The sequence below is a fragment of the Epinephelus fuscoguttatus genome, linkage group LG17 (genome assembly GCF_011397635.1).
Source record: "Epinephelus fuscoguttatus linkage group LG17, E.fuscoguttatus.final_Chr_v1".
Classification (NCBI taxonomy): domain Eukaryota; kingdom Metazoa; phylum Chordata; class Actinopteri; order Perciformes; family Serranidae; genus Epinephelus; species Epinephelus fuscoguttatus.
Genome location: NC_064768.1, coordinates 13,005,279 through 13,024,507, shown reverse-complemented (window position 1 = coordinate 13,024,507; position 19,229 = coordinate 13,005,279). Strand labels below are relative to the sequence as shown.

Sequence of the window (19,229 nt, the reverse complement as noted above, 5' to 3'; positions counted from 1 at the left end):
TTTAATTTCCACTGACCGTTGTTATGTCATTTTGTTTTAAACAAATTATTCAGTATACTTCAGTAAAGATTTTCAACTTGAATAATTCGTACACCAAGATCTGATGTGTGATTTCAGTATTCCCTTAATGTTTTTTGAGTGGAATATATCAGCCGCCACACAACTGAATGTACCCAATAGTTCTATCAGGCTGAGCGCACCCAGAGAGCATTTGAGCAGACACCATCTCCTTATTTCTAGCATTGTCTGCTGTGACCCTCCAACATTGAAGCTCCAGTTACATTGCAGTCATGGGGCCTCCATCCAAGTTATTCAGAGGGCTAACCGAAGTTATCCGCTCAGCTTGCAAAAGTGTGCTTGCTCTATGGGCCCAAGCAGGACATCAAACTTTTTTGGCTTCACGCACCACTAAGAAACTTTCATAGAAATGAATGGGGCAACACCTCTACTGTATCCAGTTCTCAACCATGGTTTTTACAAGGGAAACCTTTTGGCGACAAAGTCTTGAATTACAGTTAGAGCACAAAAACATGTTTCTGAGGACATTTTAGGTGAGAACTATGCAGCACAGTAACAAAATCTTGGTTTTTAGCTTAGTTTTCCAAGTTTAAGAGAGCAAGAGCAAAAGAGAGGGGCAGTTGTCTCGCTCAATCCGCCTCTATACTCTTTGTGTCCGTGGTGGCGGGGAAACGAAAATGCAGAAGCACAATTTGTAATTTAAGCAACTGCCCAAGAGCTTGTGAAAATCCACCAGATGATGCATATATTTACGCTGGGAGATGAGCAGGGAGTCAGGCACTCGTAAGATGGAGCCAAGTTAACCACAGTTCAGTTGCACATGCTACTCACATTGTTATGATACAAAGCTGGCAGATGATTGGTCAAGTATCCCTATAAGTAAAAATACAAAAGTATTATCATCAAAATATACAGTAAGTACCAAAAGTAAAAGTAATCATTCCGCAGAAAGACCCATTTCAGATGCATGTATATCAAAATGCTGGGTTATAATTGGTTATAATTAGCTTAACCTATAATAATATTAGAAGAAAGTAGAAGAAAGTGAGCGAGTCAAAGAATTAAAGACAGAAACTGGCGTCCATTTTTACCTTTTTTAATGAACCCTGATTATTGTTTAATTACAAATGAAGATGAACAGATAAAAGAGAAACTGAAGTACAGGTGGTTCCTCCGTGATAAAAACAAAAGGTCTCCGTCTCCCCTCTGGAGTGACAGCTCACCGTCGAGGTGGTCGTGAGAGGAGAGACAGAGACGACCAGAGAGAGGACAGGGGAACGCATTTCAAATAATACAATGGTTAAACAGTACAAAGCTCTTTTTTCTTACAGAATCCTCCAAAATGGGAAAAATATATATACAACATCAAAAAAAAAAAAAAAAAAGAACATTTGTTTCTTCCCCTGCTGAATATCATGTGGGGAGTAAGTGACCCTCCTCTTGACCATGGTAACGTGGTTACAAAATTAGCATGACTGAAAAACAAAAAAAAAAAAAAAAAAAAGACTGCACTGAAGCCAACTAGTTGAAGTTTATGGGAAAGAGTGCAAACAGGAACGAAAACTCACAGAAAACCAGGAAGTCATGGAGAAGAGCAGGCCATGGGCAAGAGGGTACAAAATAATCAAAAATAGTTAATAATATAATAATTACAGGAGTAACAGTAATATGTCTGAAAAAATACAGAAGAAAATGATAAGAACAGCATCAATGAAATCCAAGGGTTGCAAATATCCACCTGCTGGGGAAACAGTTACTCTCTTGTGTTTTGTGTTTGAAGCCACGACAGGTAAAGGCAGCACAGGTGCAACGGTTCAGGTACAGCTCAGTGTTCTTTATTCTTCTTTATCAGACACTGTTACACTGATGCAGCTATCCTTCAAGTTCCCTAAAATGTTTTATTGTTCTGCTGACACTTTTAGCAGTGACCAGAGGTTTGACCCTTTTTAATGCTGATTCAAACATTTTAAACACACTGGAAGGATAGATGTAAAAGTTTGTTTGTGCCTGCTGAAGAAAAATAACCTTTTCAAAATTAGACTGGAGCTGGTTGGCCAGTCCGGACAAGAATACTGGGACTGAATAATAACCCGAGCCGACACTTCATACTTCATATGGCTGGTCTTCACTAGGCTGTGTGTAATAGTTTGTGTTTGTGTGGATGGCATAACCATAGAAACCACACATCCACAAACACAAGTACACGTACACACCATGCAGAATGTGCGAGTCAGGTTATGGGAAGTCCCTCTCTCTCCACTCCGTTCTGAGGTTTTGTGATGCCATTTCCTCTGTGTGTGTGTTTGTGTGTAAATGTGTGTGTAGTTTCTATGGTTTGCCGTCTACTCCAGAGAGACTGTGGGGGCGTCTGATGTCACGTGTGATGTCATGTTTCCCTTTATTCTAGCCACAGTAAAGCCTCACTGTAACCAGGACGGTGTGTGTGTGTGTGTGTGTGTGTGTGTGTGTGTGTGTGTGTGGGCAGGGTTCAGACCAGCCCATACACACACACAGACACACTGAGTTCACACAAAGCCACTTGAGTCCATGGTCCACGCTCAAACCAAAGTCCAGTTGTATCGGCAGCTGCGGTCCTGCCGGCTTTGCGAGGTGACGCAGAGCTGCATGTATATCTGTGTCGTCCAATCAGAATCTGAACACCCGAGTCCGTCACCAGCTCCTGTTACAACCTGTGCCTCCACGGTTTTTAAGCAGATTGGGGTCAAACAGTGGCTGCTAGACGTTTTAGATGGAGGGGGTGGGGTGAATTTAATTCACCTTTCTGTGTCCTGATGTGGTTAACCTGCCTCTCTGCTACTCCTGGGCAGAACTGCAACTGTCAATTATTCTGTGGAGTATTTTCTTGAGTATTCCATTAGCTGTTTGTAGGGATGTCTGTTTCTGTAAATTTTGCTGTCAATACCCTGACACCCATCAAATAAGTTATGGGTAAAAGAAAATGATGTGAAATACAAGAGGGCTTTCCTTTTAATCCAGTGCTCCATTGACTCAGTTAGCTTTAATGCTGCATTCAAGGTGCTATCTATTTGGTGGTTTAATTATAATGTTCTGAGACGTAAATGTCTTGCTTTTTTTTTTTTTTTTTTTTTAATTTTCTGTTAGCCTCTTGTCTCCAACTGGGTCTGAAGATTACTGCCAGTAACGCTGTCCAGGCGGTGGGACATGTGAAAAACACGGTAGCCACCCTCTGGTCTCCCTCCAGGTTGTCGTGTTGAGTAAGCAGCTTAATTTTGACCTGCAAAACCCTTATAGCACTGTTAACACTGTTAGCACCACTAACTGTGCTGACACTGCTAACAATGCTAAAGCTCAAAAATGAGCCATTTTGTCACCAGGGTGACCTGGGAGGAGACCAGAGGATGGCTACCATTGTCTGTGAGGTCGAGACGCTAGTAATCACTGAATGAGTGACAGCGCAAGCTACCTCCTAACAGAGACCCTGTTGACGCACAGTACGATAAACTGAGGGGCAGCAAATTTAACCGATAGACTGACACACAGAACTGGTCAAAAATATTGGCGGCGGTTAACAGATTTATGGTTAATCATTGTTTGGTCTATAAAGTGTCAGAAAATAGTGAAAAATGTTGATCAATGTTTCCCAAGGACCGAGATGACGTCTTCAAATATCTTGCTTTATCCACAACACAAAGATATTCAGTTCACTGTTATAAAGGAGTGAGGAAACCAGAACATTTTCACTTTTCAGAAGTTGGAATGTTTTTGACTACTAATCAATTAACAGTTGCAGCTCTACTCTGGGGATGTTAAAACAAACATGCCCACCAACAAGAAAAACATGAATTGACCCAGATCTGCTTAGACGTTTCTGCTTGCTCTTTGATCCTTGTCCCGTCACACCCTCCGTCCCCTGAATACACAATAACTGTTTTTTTTTTTGTTTTGTTTTTTTTCATTTTAACGATATAAATATAAAACTCTGACACCATTGGGCCTTTGTCACTGCAGCTCAACGGTCATGAGAAGGCAAGGGTGAGAAGGCAAAGGCTGAATTATACTGGTAATAATATGTCCATTAGAATATATACATATCTTTACCATTAAAAATAGTAGGATTTTCCTGATTTGTATCAAATGACCATATTGAAATATAATATTTGAATTCAATATATATTTGAATAAAATATATATGTGTAGATTTACTTATTCTGTATCTCTCTTTTACAAAAAAACAGAAGGCATGGTGGTACTGTGAGTGAGTGATAAAATATTTTGCTGGGGGTAACTCTAAGAACTCGTTGGCTTAATAAAGGCACAATCTTATTTGGAATTGTTCGTTAACATGGGTGCAATGCTCTTTTTAGTCCTTTTAAAACTATATGAATAAAATGTCATAAAAATAAGTTTGTTTCTCGATATCTCAGTTGAAGTTTGCCTGAGTTTACCTTGATGCGCGACATTCATTACATTTCTCCCAATTTCGCCCCTGTAGACAAAGCAAGTCAATTGTCGCTTCTCAAAATGTCACGTGAACAGATTCGGCTGTTCTCTGCAAAATACAGAAAATCCTCAGATCACTGCAAATGCCCTAAAATACTGTCCATATCATTGTGAGGCACACGCCTCCTTTGACAGAAAGAATACAGTCTGTAAAGAACAAACGGGGGGAATGCAGAGGAGAGCTGTTGTTCGTTAGAGGGAGAAAACACTACAAATGCCCTCAAACCTCCAAAACCCCTCAAAGACTGTGCGAAGTCACGGAGGGACACAAAGTCGGGACGCCCTTTCTGTCCTCGAGGGCACGGTGATGTTTACGCCAGCTTTGGGTCCACGCACACACATTCAGAAACAAGTGTGTCTGTAATTACAGCCCTTCTAGGAGCTGCTTCCTCATGTCCTCAACAAGTGAAGAGAGAACGGAGAGAAGGATCCGGCTCTTTCCTCTGAGGTGTTTTTTTTCTCTGTACAGTGGAAACAATGTGCTGGCTAACAAACGTGGCGGGTCAGAGGTCGGGAGGTCACAATCGTCCTCTCCCGCTCCGGTTTAGTTCAACTTGTCCTCAAGATGTACAATCCCACTCCTCATTTCATGTCTTTATACACTGTAGTGAATGAGCTGAGGATGAAGAGAGCACTCAGTCTGGCCCTGATGCAGTCTCATAGTGTCCGAGTTGCTTCCTGGAGAAAAGACTGTGATTGGAGAGCTCTTTCTAATTACCCTCTTCAGTCTGTAGGATCCAGCAGAGCATTTCTTCCTTCCCCTCACTGCCCTCCATCTTGTAAACGACTGCTTGGTGATGGGTGCAGACAGAGAGGCACTTCTGTAATCTCTATCAGGGTTTTTTTTTTTTTTTAAGTGTTTTTAGTAACATTAGGATCTGTCCATCTCGTTATGGTTGAGTACAGATGAGAGAGGGGGGAGAAAAAGGAGGGAGGGCTCACTACTTTCAAGTGAGGCAGATGTGGGTGAGAAAATCTACTGCTGTACAATTCAGGCTGCCTTTGTACTCTTTAGGGTGACTGCGATTCGTTTCACTGCACCAGACGAACAAACAGACCCATTAAAAGACATAATTGGGGCACAGGTGTGATGTGAGGTGATCCCTGGTGGATTTAACTGGCGCTGTGAGGGCGAGGAGGCATTGAAGTGTGCAATTCCTAAGAGATATTAAGAGTAGACTCCCTCTCTGTAGGGCTCTGGTGTTAAAAATGGGTCACGAGTCAATATACAGAGTAAGTTCCTCCTAATGTTGTGAGTCCCAGCAAAAATACTACCTGCTGTGTTCATGTCTGATGGAGTACCAGGGGCACAAAGGTGTCATGCCTCTCAGTGCATCAGAGGCTGCACAGGCACGTCTATGCTTTATGGTTTCACATAATGTCTAGTGGCTGCTTGCTGACAGTACTGACCACAGGAGGGAACGAAGGAACAGGGAGGAAATTATGCTAACACCATCATCTTGTTCTTTACTACCATGTCAGCATGTAAATGTAACATATGCAGGTGAAATTATATTTTGTGTCAAGTCATTTAAGGAGCTTGTGAGGCTGTGAGGTCAGTACAAAGTGTCCAATAGCTCCTTTAATTAATGCACAAAAAACAATTTCCTTCATATGATACATGCACACATCCTGACAACTTTAAAGTGTGTTCATGTAATCACCTTTTAGCTACTGTCTCCATTCTTCACCTTTGAAGGACAAGCTCACCACAACATCATAAACACACATTTGGTCTCTTACCTGTAGTGCTACTTATCAGAATATCAGTCCTTTGATGTGAGTTGCTGAGTGTTGGAGATATCGGCTGTAGAGATGTCTGCCTTCTCTCCAATATAATGGAACTACGTAGCGCTCAGCTTGTGGTGCTCAAAGTGTCTCTTTCCAGAAATTATGACCCAGTTGACAAGATAATCCTCACACCTTGGTGTGAGCAATTTCATGTAGGAATTATGTTCTTCCGACCAAACTACACCCACCAACTGCATTGCCACACAGAAGGAAGGGTGCATTTACTCATGGACAAGAAGTTTGTGCTTGTGACAGTGTGAGATGTAAACATTAATGCCGTCGTTCTCGGCTGAGCTGTAACGTTAGATAGCTCAGCTGAGGAGCTAGGTGAGCTAGCAGTAGATGCAACCTCTTTCCGGGGAGTGATATGGTTGTCAAGTGTAGCTTGGTAAAAAGTACGTAGTTCCTACAAGAGTTTTTATAATGTATTTTTTTGGCGCTTTGAACACAAAAAGCCAGGTGTCATCTAGTTCCATTATATGAGAAAGGCAGACATCTCTACAGCCGATGTCTCCAACACTGCAACTCGCACCAAAACAATCTATATTGACAAGCAGCACTACAGGTAAGAGGAAAAATATGCATTTTTCATTGTGTTGAACTGTCCCTTTAAGCACGCAAAACCTGTGTTCACTACTGCCACTAACAAACCACCAAGCATTATGTTCTACATAAAACTAATAAGTTTGTTGACAAGACTCAGAGAGGTGTGTGTTTTGTGTCTATGTCCCCTGTGTGTGCATGTGAAGCTCAGCAGCCAGTGTTTTCCAGAGACAGCTGTGCTGTAGCCCTCTGCAGCTCCGAGCTCGCTCTGCGCTGGGTGGGAGGCGGTGGCAGCATCAACCCCAAAATAACACCTCCCGCTCCACCTCTTCCTCCCCCATTCTCCATCTCCCCTACTCTCCTGCCTGTCTCCTCTCTCTTCCCCTCCACCTCCTCCTCTCCCTCAGCCCTCACTTTCTTGTCCTCTGCCTCGTCCCTCTCTCCATCCGCCTCCATCTTCTGGTCTTCACTCCAGCGGCGTTTGAAGCGGAGTTTGAGCGGGATACATCGCGTGCCCCCGGGGCTGATGGGCGCTGGCTGACCCGGCTCGCTCTTCAGGTTGATGAGAGGGAAGGCCAAGCTGCCGCTGCCGATGGGAGGAGTGGCAGGAGTCTTAAAGACCTCTTCGTCGTCATCGGGGTCATCATCAGGGTTAATGTGCGGAGGGGCAGAGAGGTTGCTCCCATTCCCGTTAGCTTGGTGATGGTTGTTGAGCATATGAAGATGATGACTAGCTGTTGGGGTAAAGATGTGACCTTCGTCATCCTCATCAATTTGATTGAGCTCTTCCTCCTCACTGATGTCAGTCACCTCCACCTCTTCCTCTGACTCTATGTCTGATATGGGCTCAACCTGGAGAGGAAGAATATTTGACATAATTACATTTTATTTTGGACTCTGACAAGATGTTATTCATGTTGCATCTGAAACCACAAAGCATCACTGAGTGAAAACACCACATCCTATGTGTGTGTGTGTGTGTGTGTGTGTGTGTGTTAGCACTCTCACCTTGATCTTTGGAGGCCCTGCAGCCATGGCAGAGTTGATTATCTGACTAGACCCTGTGAATGAGGAGGATTGACTGGAGGAAGAGGAGGAAGAAGCAGCAGCCAATGAGCTCCCAGATTCTCTCTGTTTGCGCCCAAGCGGCGGCGGCTGCAGCTTGAACTTGAACGGTGATGGGTGCTGCTGCCCCTCCTCCCCGCCTCCTGGCTGCTGGCTGAGCGAATGAGGAAGCGGTAGGGGTGGGCCGTGGAGATGATGGGTGGCTGGCTTCTCTGGGGTCGGGCGGTGGGGTTGAGGGATTATGATGTTGGGGTAGTGGAGGAAAGCTCTGGGGCTGAGGTGGTAGTTGTACACGGACTGGGTGTGGGCCTGCAGGTAGTGCTTCATGTCCTCTGGGTTGAAGGAGAAGTGGGAACCCAACATGGGGGAGGACAGGGAGGGGGACGGGGTGTAGGGCAGGTGGGGGGTGGGGGTCATGGACAGGGCCGGGGACAGAGTTGGGGCCAGAAGACCCCCGGGGCCTGGCAGCGGGGAGACAGGGAATGGAGACAGAGGATCTGGGTGAACCCTGGGACCATGTCTGCCGAGCCCTGCTGGGTTTGGGGCAGCGCTGTAGACCCTGAAGAGAGACTCGTGAGGCAGGCGGGGAGGAAGCAGGCCCCTGTAAGCCCGTTCAGGCCCCACGCCTCGCTCATCGGCCCCCACGGTCTCCTCCAGCTCTGAGTTGGTGGAGGTGCCGTCACTGCAGTCGCTCACAGAGCCACGGGCCATACGGCGAGCCACACTGCTGAACATGCCCGGGCTGCGCAGCTCCTCACTGGAGGAAAGGACTTCTGATGGAGTGGAGGGGGGGAAACGGAAGTGGCTACCTCCAGATGGCACTGGAGGGGCACTCTGGGGGACTCGACCTGTGAGGAGGAGAGGTGAGGGTTGAGTTAGGTCAATCAAGAGGGGGAGTCTGGGAACAGAAACCAGGCACATTATCTTATAGAGAGCTGAAGTGAAACCAAAAACTCTGGACATACTGATTTACTAAGCCCCCTTAAACATGCCTCATTTCTCCAGAGCTAGTGACACGGAAACCCTCAAACAGCATTTTCTAGGAATGTTTTAATCGCCCTAAGAAGTTTTTGTTGTGTCTTCACCACAAGAACGAGGAGCGATTGTAGTTCTCAGAGCACTCTTCTAGCACAAGAAGAACCATGTGTAATGTGAGTGTACCCTGATCAATCAAGACGTATGCTGACTGGTCAAACACATGAGCCACTGCAGAACTGGCAACTTCCATTTTAAAAACATGTTAGTTGCATAAACAGACAACACAAAACACAAACAATGGCTTGTAAGAAAACACTGACAAACGGACCAAAAGTGAAGTCCAGGCTTTACAAAATACAAAGGCTACAATGGAAATAAAACATTGCTATGACATGCCAGTGCAAAATTTGTGTTGCTACACCGAACACCATCACGTCACTTTAGCATTCCTATTTGCAGAGCAAATGCAAACAGAAAAGAAAAGCTCTTGAAGGTATGTAATTCTCGAGGGAGCTCCAGTGGGCAGTTCCTCTCAGGGAGTCACCAGAACAGTTTGGTCAAAGAACACCTAATGAGAGACTGTACTTAGTGAACAGCTCTGGGGTTACGTTAGGACTTCTGCTCTCCGGATGTTACAAAAAGAACATACAGTATTTTCTCCTTTTTATGTAATGGTGTCGAGTATGAGATGAGTTTTGGTTTGTGATTCATCTTTAAGCAATGGAGGTGTACTGGATGTTATTTATGGTGCTCAAGTAATGAAAATCAACAGTAACAACTACAATATTTTTTGTCCAACAGCAGACTCAAAGTTAATATACATTACCCCTAGAACATAGTGTCACCATTGCGGGTTTTACAGGAGCACCTTTTTTGGTAAAAAGTGGGTCTCATGAAAACTGCTGACAGTGTGTTTTGTGGATTATCATTTGCTGGGGGGTGTGACTTCATGATTGATAGCTGTGTGTGTCAATTAGTGTGCTCGGTATTAATGGAGCTGCTCACGATAGAGTCGGGTGGGTGTATGGGTGGGAACTCAATACCACGGCACCCTGCACAGACTTTGGCTCCGGATGACATCACCAGCGCAAGACGGCAACATCTGCATCCAGAATATATTGGCTTGATTTTTGTACAGTGAGGGGAATTAGGGACGTGTCATCCATCTTGCTGTCTACACATAAACACTGAAAAAAGAATCTTCATCCTCTGTTGGGTTTTACAAAACATTGGTTTTAACTGGCCTAAAATGTGGAGACAAAGCTACGTTTTCAAATATACGTGTATATACCTGTGTACACGAAGACTAGCCCTCAATGAGAAAATCTTTTTTTTACTGGGGTGGGGGATTTTTTTTTTTTTTTTTTGGATGAACTAGCCCTTTAAGCTGAAGAGAAAGGGAAAAGTAAAGGAGGTCACGTGTCTCCCATAACTCCAACTATTTTACCCAGAGGGTCACAGGCACACAGAAAGAAAACACTGGGTTACACAAAGCCACAAGTTCCCTTCTCTTTCAACCCCTCCTCTCTCTCTCCGCTGCCAGAGAGACTGTGGCACTGCAATAAATTCTTGGCATCCGTGCACGTGCCAGAATTAAATATTGGAAAAGTCGCTCTTACTGCCATCACAAACATGGGTTGGGTTCCTCTGTTTTTTTCCAGTACCGCTGAGTGTGTGTGTGTGTGTGTGTGTGTGTGTGTCTCTCTCTCTCTCTCTCTCTCTCTCTCTTTTAAAACAGCACACATCTCACAGCCATGTGTGTCAGAGACGATGGGGAAAAAAAAAAACTGCGTGTGTTTTTCTAATGCGTATGTTTGTGAGAGCCTGCGCTTGCCTATCAATCCAGATTGACGTGGGCATGTGTGCCTGTACAACCATCATATGAAACCATCATATCACAACATGTCAGTGTGTGGGCCACATCACACGGAGGCTATAATTAAAGTTTCGTGCTGCACTTATGTCACCCAGTATCCAACGCTCCCATATGGGCTGTGTTTACACTGGGTGGCCAGGACCAGAACGAGAGACGACTTCAGAGGAGAGAGGGGAAGGATAAACCAGGACGTGGCACACTGATGTCTTGGAGGACACACACAAACACAAAACCAGGCAGATACATGCACTCATACAGTTTGTGTACACGATACATACTTCTTTAAAGATAGTATTTGATTCTAAGTATTTTTTTGTTGTTGCAAAAATAGCACTGAACATACCAGATATATGATTTGACTATATTTAATCTAGTTTTTAGATTGTCACCAGGGCTGACTGTGAAACTGCTCCAAATCTGTACCTACAAGATTTATCTTTCAAAAGTAAACTGGTAAGTCGTCCACCACACCGACTGGAAAATTCCCCAGACAATAACATCTGAAAGTCTCAGGTATAACAGTTTCTGGGTCTTTTCTCAGCTGTCTTTGCAGACGACTGCATGCTCTGACAGACTTTTAAACAAAATCAGAGCAAAATATCAGTCCCACACAATAGGCACTAGTCGGCCCTTGCTGGCTGTTTATTATTGGTTGAATCAGCACTTTGAGGATTATGTTTTTAGCCACTGAGCTCTTTGGCAGACACTGCTATTAACTGTTTGCATTATTGTTCGCTAGCGCATGATTATTATAATTTGTTCTTTCAACACCTTGTTGTGTTGTTATTGTGCTAACTGGCTAGGGATGGGTATCAATAACCCAGGGTAAAATTTAAGACTGTAGTATTGATGAGCTCCAACATTATCGTTTCTTTTATCGTTACTTTTTAAAGGTTTGGTTTCATGTATGTATTTTTGCCATGTATCTGAACATGTACCTGAGGCAGCCGACCTGTCTCCTCAGTATAGGTGGGACAGAGAGCAAGATGAATGACTGATACAGATGTCTGTGCTCTTCAAACTTACGTAACGTTACTTTCTTCACTCAGAGTAATATTTATTGTACTGACATTTTAGATTTATTTCAAGTGAGATATTAAGGAGTTTATAAAGTGACTTTGCTGTTGTAAACATGACTGTTGCTGCCATGGACTGTATAAAGCTATATCCTATGTATTTAACTAAACACTTGACCTCAAGGGAAAATGTCAGGAGGTGAGGTGTGTGTGTGTGTGTGTGTGTGTGTGTGTGTGAGAGAGAAGAGAAAGGGAGATGTCAATTTCCATGCACACTCATGCATAAGAGTTACCATGAAAGTGTTTGTGTTTTTAAATGGGGACGGTTGGCACGCTAAATACACAGTAAGTAAACTGTTGTCATGTGTGGTAGGATACTGTGCAATGTTCATAATGCAGGGTGCAGAGTGCTACATATTTCATCAGCATTTGAAATACAATTTGGTTATCATAAAATAAATGAATTCACATGGCTCTTGTAACATAGGCAATATTTTTTCCGATATGCTTATCATTTTGAATTAAACTGTGCTTAATTTGGGCTGACTGTGTGTTTACTTATTTTTAGACTAGTCGACTAGTCTAATTTTAAATGCCATGGAAATAAGTCCCTGGGAATATCTTGAATTTTTGGCTGTTTGAAATTATATTTTTTGTCACAGCTTTCAGCAGCTGAATTACAAAGTAAAGTTCAGAAACTGACACACTGATGGCGAGAAACTTCTTATCTGTCCTTGAGCTTACTCAGCTTGAACATGCCCTTGCTGTCAAGTATAATTTTATTCTTTTGTAATCAAAAATAACCTAAATTTCAGTTACCAAGAGATGTCATCATGGCAGGAAAAAGAAAGAAAATGGTTCCACTGCCTAATAATTTCTGCTTTCAGTGATATCAATACCATAAAGCCCTGGTTAAGATGTGATTCAATAATAAAAAAACACATCTTAAGACACTTTTCAGTGAGGCGTCTGTGCGGTATATAATATGAGCGTGTACATACCAGAGCCCATGTCGATGAAAGGGTAGTTGACCAGCACGAGTTTGTTGAAGTTGAACTTGTAGGTGAACCTCTTCCCCTTGGTCTTGTGGAGGATCCTCTTGTTGTAGTAGTATCTAAAGAGAGAAGGGCGGACACTGTGTTATCTACAGTTAAAATCATCAGCAACATGTGGTAAACCTCTGATCGTGACCACATTCTCTTTAGCCAAATATTTTTAAGTGTGAAACCATGGATGATACACTTATTACTCACATTTTTCCAGCTGTAAATATGGACTGAAGTAACTCACAGTTACAAAATCCAGCTGGCGATTTTTCACAGTGCAAGATCAAGAAATCACCATGGTTCATTTTTCCCCAATAGACCTGAACAAACTGTGACAGTTGGCTCTTGTGTGGACATTTAGTAATCTTATTGGCTAGGTCGGCCACAGCTTTGAGGGTCACTAGTCATCAACAGTTAATCAATCTGCACTTTCTTGTATCCGTACCACTGTGAAGTTACTATATGTGAGATGAAAAGATAAAAGCCATTAGAGGGTAATCAGTTGTTAAAATGAAATGTTTATTTCAATGACTAAAGGAACCTATATCTTGGATACATGGACGACGGCTGCATTCAACCTTGGGGCCACCAGTAAGCTCTGAACCCTAGAAGTAGGTGGCCCAAAAAAAAAAAAAAAAAATCAATGCAAAGAATTGCATTTCTTCCATTCACAAATGCCAAAAATCAAGCTCACACAAATATATTATAAATGCTTTGTAAACCATCACCTACAGCCCAACATGAGTGGAAAAGAGCACCAAACTCCAGCACTAACAACTGAGTCTAGCTGACCAGCACACACCACAGGACTTCGCAAAACTTCACATAACTCTGGTGAGATGAAGTAAAAGAACTCCACACAGAGTCTGTTTCATTTCAAAGCTCTGCACCTGCACAGCATTTTGGATATTGATGGTTGTCTCTGTTACTAGTGTTGCAGCAGGGCAGCTTATATATCATGTTATTCACTCCCCTGCCCCCTCACTCTAGACCACACAACTTCTGCTTTCAGAGAAAAAAAAACATCTAACCAGTGATATTGATCAGTAAATTACACTTTCATTTCCTTATTTATGTACAGAGAGATGACTGTAAGATAAAATAAATGCATTAGAAGCATTAGAAACTGAGTAACTGCTGAGCTGAACATCTAAGAAATACGTAAATTAGGGCTGGGCGATATATTGATTTTGTACAATATATCAATATATTTTCAAGCAAGATATAGATTTAGACCGTTTATATTGATATAGGGTCAAGTTGCGTCACATAACGCATACCAGTGCAGAATCAGCCAAAGTGAGATGTTGATGAAGAGCTGCAGACAACAGGCTCTTACTGCACCTCTGCAAACAGCTCTGTGTACAAAATGCTGAAGGGCATTCAATCTTAAAAAAGGACTTTTAATTTTAAAATGACACGGGAAGTGGCAGCATCCCACCCTAGTCTTACTCTGAACTCGTCATACACTAATGCTTGATCCCTGGCCCTTGGCGTCAGATACCAAGGCACAGAGGCAACCTTTCGCGGCAGAATGAGATGCACCAGGCCGCAGCCTTTTCTTGACACTACAAGCAAATGCCATTGTATAAAGAGCAAGAAAGTCTGCAGTGCGCAGGCGAGCGGGGAGGTGGATGGGTCAAACACACTCTGGACCTTCACCCAGGACCCTGCTTTTCGTTCATGTGCTGGTATGTATAGCATGCTATGCTAGTAATGTAAGTGACGTGACAATATGTACTTATTTTAATCCAAACCATGATGTTTTTTACTAAACCTAACCACATGCCTTTGGTCCCTATACCTAAGTATGTTCGCCTTAAAACCAAAGGTTTTACTTACGTTCTAAGTAACTGTTCATTTACTGTGAAAACATTTATTTTTAAAAGAGAGAAGAAGCGTTAATATACACGCATTCCCTGACCATCCAAAACTGACGCAGGAGGGTACCTAGAGTGTCATAGTTTAACGTTAGGAGCCACTGACCAAGCGTCAGTATTTGACCAGTTGGGATTGACAATGTGTTGGGCACCTGGCTGATGAATGGTGTATCACTGTCACAAATTTTCATGTTTATAGTGCTGGCCCTGCTAACGCAGTCAAGCCAAAACATTCATATAAATATGTGTTAAAATGAAGAACAAGATACTTTGACACAGTCACAGCAGAAGGGACCTGCTTTCTCTGGAGCTGTATGTTTGTAAAATGTCCTATCAGTGTGGCTTAATCGGTCGAGCTCTGGAAGTAAGAGCCAAAACACAATGCCTCCCTCTTTTGACTGAATCAATAATCAATTTTGAATCGTACCGTCACATAACAAAGCAAACTAAATCGCAGGACTGCCAAACATTCCCGCCCTTATTGCACTCACTGAGACTTTATGTTCAATGTTACTTAACTAATGTTTGCTATTTAGTTTTAGTATATCAGAGAGATATAAAGCAATGTATTAATACAGTTACCATAATGTTGGTGAACAAAGCACTACCTGCAGGGTAACTCTACATTACTCAGTGTACAGCACATCATTAAACGAGCTGCTCACAATGTGAACACACGGTTAGAGTCAGAATCTCACTGTGATTACTTAAGGAAGTGAGACAGCCGCTCTGATTTAGTCTTACCCAGGCGGCTCCATTAGTACGAGTGCATTAGTCATCATCAGTACACAGAGCGATGTAGAGGAGTGAATAGCGAGTCGCTGACAGCTCATCTGAAAAGATAAAATGGCTCCCTGTGACTCACCGATAGCCTCGGGACCAAACCACATTCATATTTCTTTACATAAAAACTTATAAATCAGTGCCTCTCATTCAGCTCAGACTGGCCACTTCATTCTGGGAAATGTAATACATTATTCATCATTTCCAGCAGCATCAAGCAAAGAAGAGCTCAGTGGCTAAATTTGTACAAAAAAACATGGATTTGCTTGAACACTAATATGCCTCTTGTTGTCAATACGTTACAATTGAGCTGCTTACCAGCAGCAGAGAAGGTTGAATACAAAATCATACCTTTTATTCACCCTGCGATGCATTTTACCTTATAAATACATCCACCTAACACGACCAAGAGTTTCATTTTGGCTGCATACGTAACACACAAGGTTCATCATTACTAATGCAGTTGTAAAAACACAGTAATAAAATTTAATGGTAAATAGATGATAGAATTACATATCTGTAAGGTGATTAATCTTCATATTGACACAATAATCCAACATAAATACCCACCTTTTTTCTCCAAGTGGGATAAAACTAATTCTAGGAAATGCTATTTAACTTTGCCAAGTGAAAAGTCTTCATGCTGACTATTTTTGCCTATCCATAGAGCTACAATATTTAATGTCTCAATTTTGGGCATCATTACAGCCCTAAAAAATAGTCAAGATTTAAGTAAGATTAGATTCTTACAGCAAAGCCAAATATTAGTTTCTATATAATATTCGTCACACTGCTGAATGTGTATCCAGCTGTATCTCTGCTTCATTGTGATCAGAGTATTAGTCACTGGATTTTGTTATAGCACAACTAAGTAGAGCAGGAGTGTGTGTGTGTGTGTGTGTGTGTGTGAGAGAGAGAGAGAGAGAGTGTGTGTGTGTGTGAGTGTGAGAGAGAGAGAGAGAGAGAGAGAGAGAGAGAGAGAGAGAGAACCAGGAGCTCATCCAGCCCCTCAATGACTCAATGAGTGAAGGGCCTCTTCTGACAGAGACGACTACTACGCACACCCACAGATACAAACACAAAAAACAGCACACAGATACACAGTGGGCATACAGGCTCAAAACATATACTGCGTGCAGAAAACATATCAAAGTTATGACAAAATAACACAAAACAAATAACCGTGGTTATTGAAGATATTTGAGAGTCAATTTAATACTTTATTCAAATGTATTGGGGCTTGCATTGGCGGAAAAGGCAAGTTAAGTTAAAGGAACAGTGGGTAAGATTAGAGGGATTTAGTGACAACTAGCTGTGAGGACTGCAGATTGCAACCAGCTGAAACTTTCTTTTTTCGTTTTAGGCTACTGTAGAAACGTGGTGGCGCAAAATGGCGATCTCTGTATACGAGGACCTGCTCCCTACATAGATATAAATGGCTCATTCAAAAGTAATGAAAACAAAACAATTCTTACTTTCAGGCGATTATACATTAAAGATAATATACTTACATATACATATAATATATGATCTTAATACTTATTAAATTATATTCCATTTCTGCCAATAATATCCCCCTAAATCCTATACACTGGACCTTTAAGTAAACATTCTACACTATGAGTTAAGAGCAGTAAAAAAGATGTTTGACGAGTTCTAATTACTGCATACACTAATCATTAACAAGTTAAATCTAACTTAGTGTTTCAAATTTAAATCCTAATTTTGCTGAGGAAAATTAATTTGTCACCTAAGAAAACGGCCTTGGAAGACAAACATTATTTCCTTCTCAAGTGTAGTTGATGTGATGTATGAAGTCTCACAAAAAAAGTGTAAGCTCAAGAGAAATGGCAAGCCCTAATATCTGTGCTGAGGTTCATTGTTTGAAAGCTTTGTGCAGGTGGAAATGAACAATTACAAAGCAAGCAGACATACATGCGAAACACACTTCATGATAAAAAAAAAAGAGACATGAAAAAACAAATCAAACCATATACACTAACACTACACACACTGTAGGAGGTAAACGGCAACACTTGTGAGTGGGTGTTAACAATTTCAAGCCTGTATGTGCAGTAAAAGCTGGAAGGACATAATGTTCACAGACACGTGGATAGATGGATGGCACTTTGAAAGAGTCAGGGTGGATAAGGCCAAGCACATACATGTGAAACACACACACTAACAGTGCTGACTCAATGTGGGACAGCCTGTCTCACACACCAGGCTCACTTCGGGCCTCCTGCTCTTTGAAGACCATTTGAACTTCTTTCAAATAAACTAAAAAGGGATTTGAATGCATAGACTCGGCCGCTTTGTGTTGAACACACACGTGGATGTGTCACAAACGCGCGTGCACACACATGCATGTCTCTACACACACACACACACACACACACAAATGTGCTGTGAATGTATGAATGAGCACACACATGCACTTCAAAGATGCAGAGAAGCATCAATCAAAGACTTCACATCTAACAGAGAACTTTCTTCTCGAGACGTCAGAAATAATTAACAGCCATTCATTCATATAAAAGGTTTACAAACCACAGAAAAGACGTTCACAACAAAGTTTGGCTCCAGATGGTCCTGATGTAAAACACTCACTGAGACTAGAGGGAAAGTAACTGCTCCTGTGTCAAATTGACTGTTTATTTGCTGCTAAACCTTTGTGGGTGCAATTCATCTTAAGGGCACAAGCCGTTTGGGGTTAATTTGGAGATCTAAGTATTTGGTTTACTTCTCTGATTTAATGCAGAGCTCCAGACTCACCTTTTACACTGGTTGCACTGGTATGCCTAATTGGTTTCATTTAGATGCTCCAGCACATAACTGAGGTGCACTCACAATTTTTAACTGCGACTTTTGCCTTCGTAATGATACATTTTAAGTGTTACCTTTATTTCAGTTCCCATACACATTGGTTATTTCTTAACTATAGGTGCAAAGGTGCATAGAAGTCACTGTTCGGCGCAAGGTTGGTACATTGTGGGTGAGTGGGTGGGTGGGGAGGTTGAGGGAAGGAGACAATTGCATAAAGATAAGACAAAATCCTTCTGCTTGGCCCTGAGAGAATTTTGCCCACTGGCAACTTTGGTAAACTATTTCATTACGTACATTATGGACGAAGACTTCCGGGGAACAGCAAGGCTGCCGTTTCTGCATCTAAAGGCTGCTTGAAAGCAGTGGGAATTAGGAGTTGGACTCCTGTTTGTTTTTTCCTCATCCAAGTGATTTGCTAATCTGGATGATAGCATGAAATGTGCGTTAACATGTTTGATGTGTTTCCATTCACAGACTATAGAACAGTGGAGTGCTGCCAAAACGCATCCTTGTCTGACACACAACTCTCTGTGTAGCTAACCAGGAACCCGCAGGCTAGTCTTAAAGCTCCACATTTTCATTTGGACTCGTCAGTGTGTGACTGACTCGCACGTTACTTAGCTTGTTGTGCTTACCTCAGCACCTGTTATTAGCGACATACAACGAAAAGTTTCCAAGCGGAACTCCTGCTTGTGAACTTTGGTTCTACAATACGTGCATCATTATAATAAATGTCAGGCACACCAGTGCGACCAATGAAAACGTTGCATTTGACAGATTTTTGGAGCCCTGTTGGAGACAAGTTTGATATGTTTAAAATAAATTTGGACTGAACTAAGGATTTCTAATTCTTCCTTTAGTGACATCAAATAAAATCTAGAGTAAACTGTCACAAAAAATGTAAGATAAAACCATCAAATGCTCC

The 19,229-nt window shown here is 42.2% G+C and overlaps 1 protein-coding gene across 1 annotated transcript in view; it reads right to left on the bottom strand.

Moving 5' to 3' along the window:
* Nucleotides 1–1,496: 1,496 nt before the first annotated feature.
* The window catches only part of erf (Ets2 repressor factor), a 47,877-nt gene continuing 30,144 nt past the window's right edge, over nucleotides 1,497–19,229 (bottom strand). The window contains exons 3-5 of the mRNA XM_049602215.1: nucleotides 12,771–12,883; nucleotides 7,843–8,747; nucleotides 1,497–7,686 (exon numbers count right to left, since the gene is read on the bottom strand). Coding sequence (XP_049458172.1) covers nucleotides 7,042–7,686; nucleotides 7,843–8,747; nucleotides 12,771–12,883 — 1,663 coding nt within the window. The 3' untranslated portion in view covers nucleotides 1,497–7,041. The remainder of the gene's footprint in view (nucleotides 7,687–7,842; nucleotides 8,748–12,770; nucleotides 12,884–19,229) is intronic.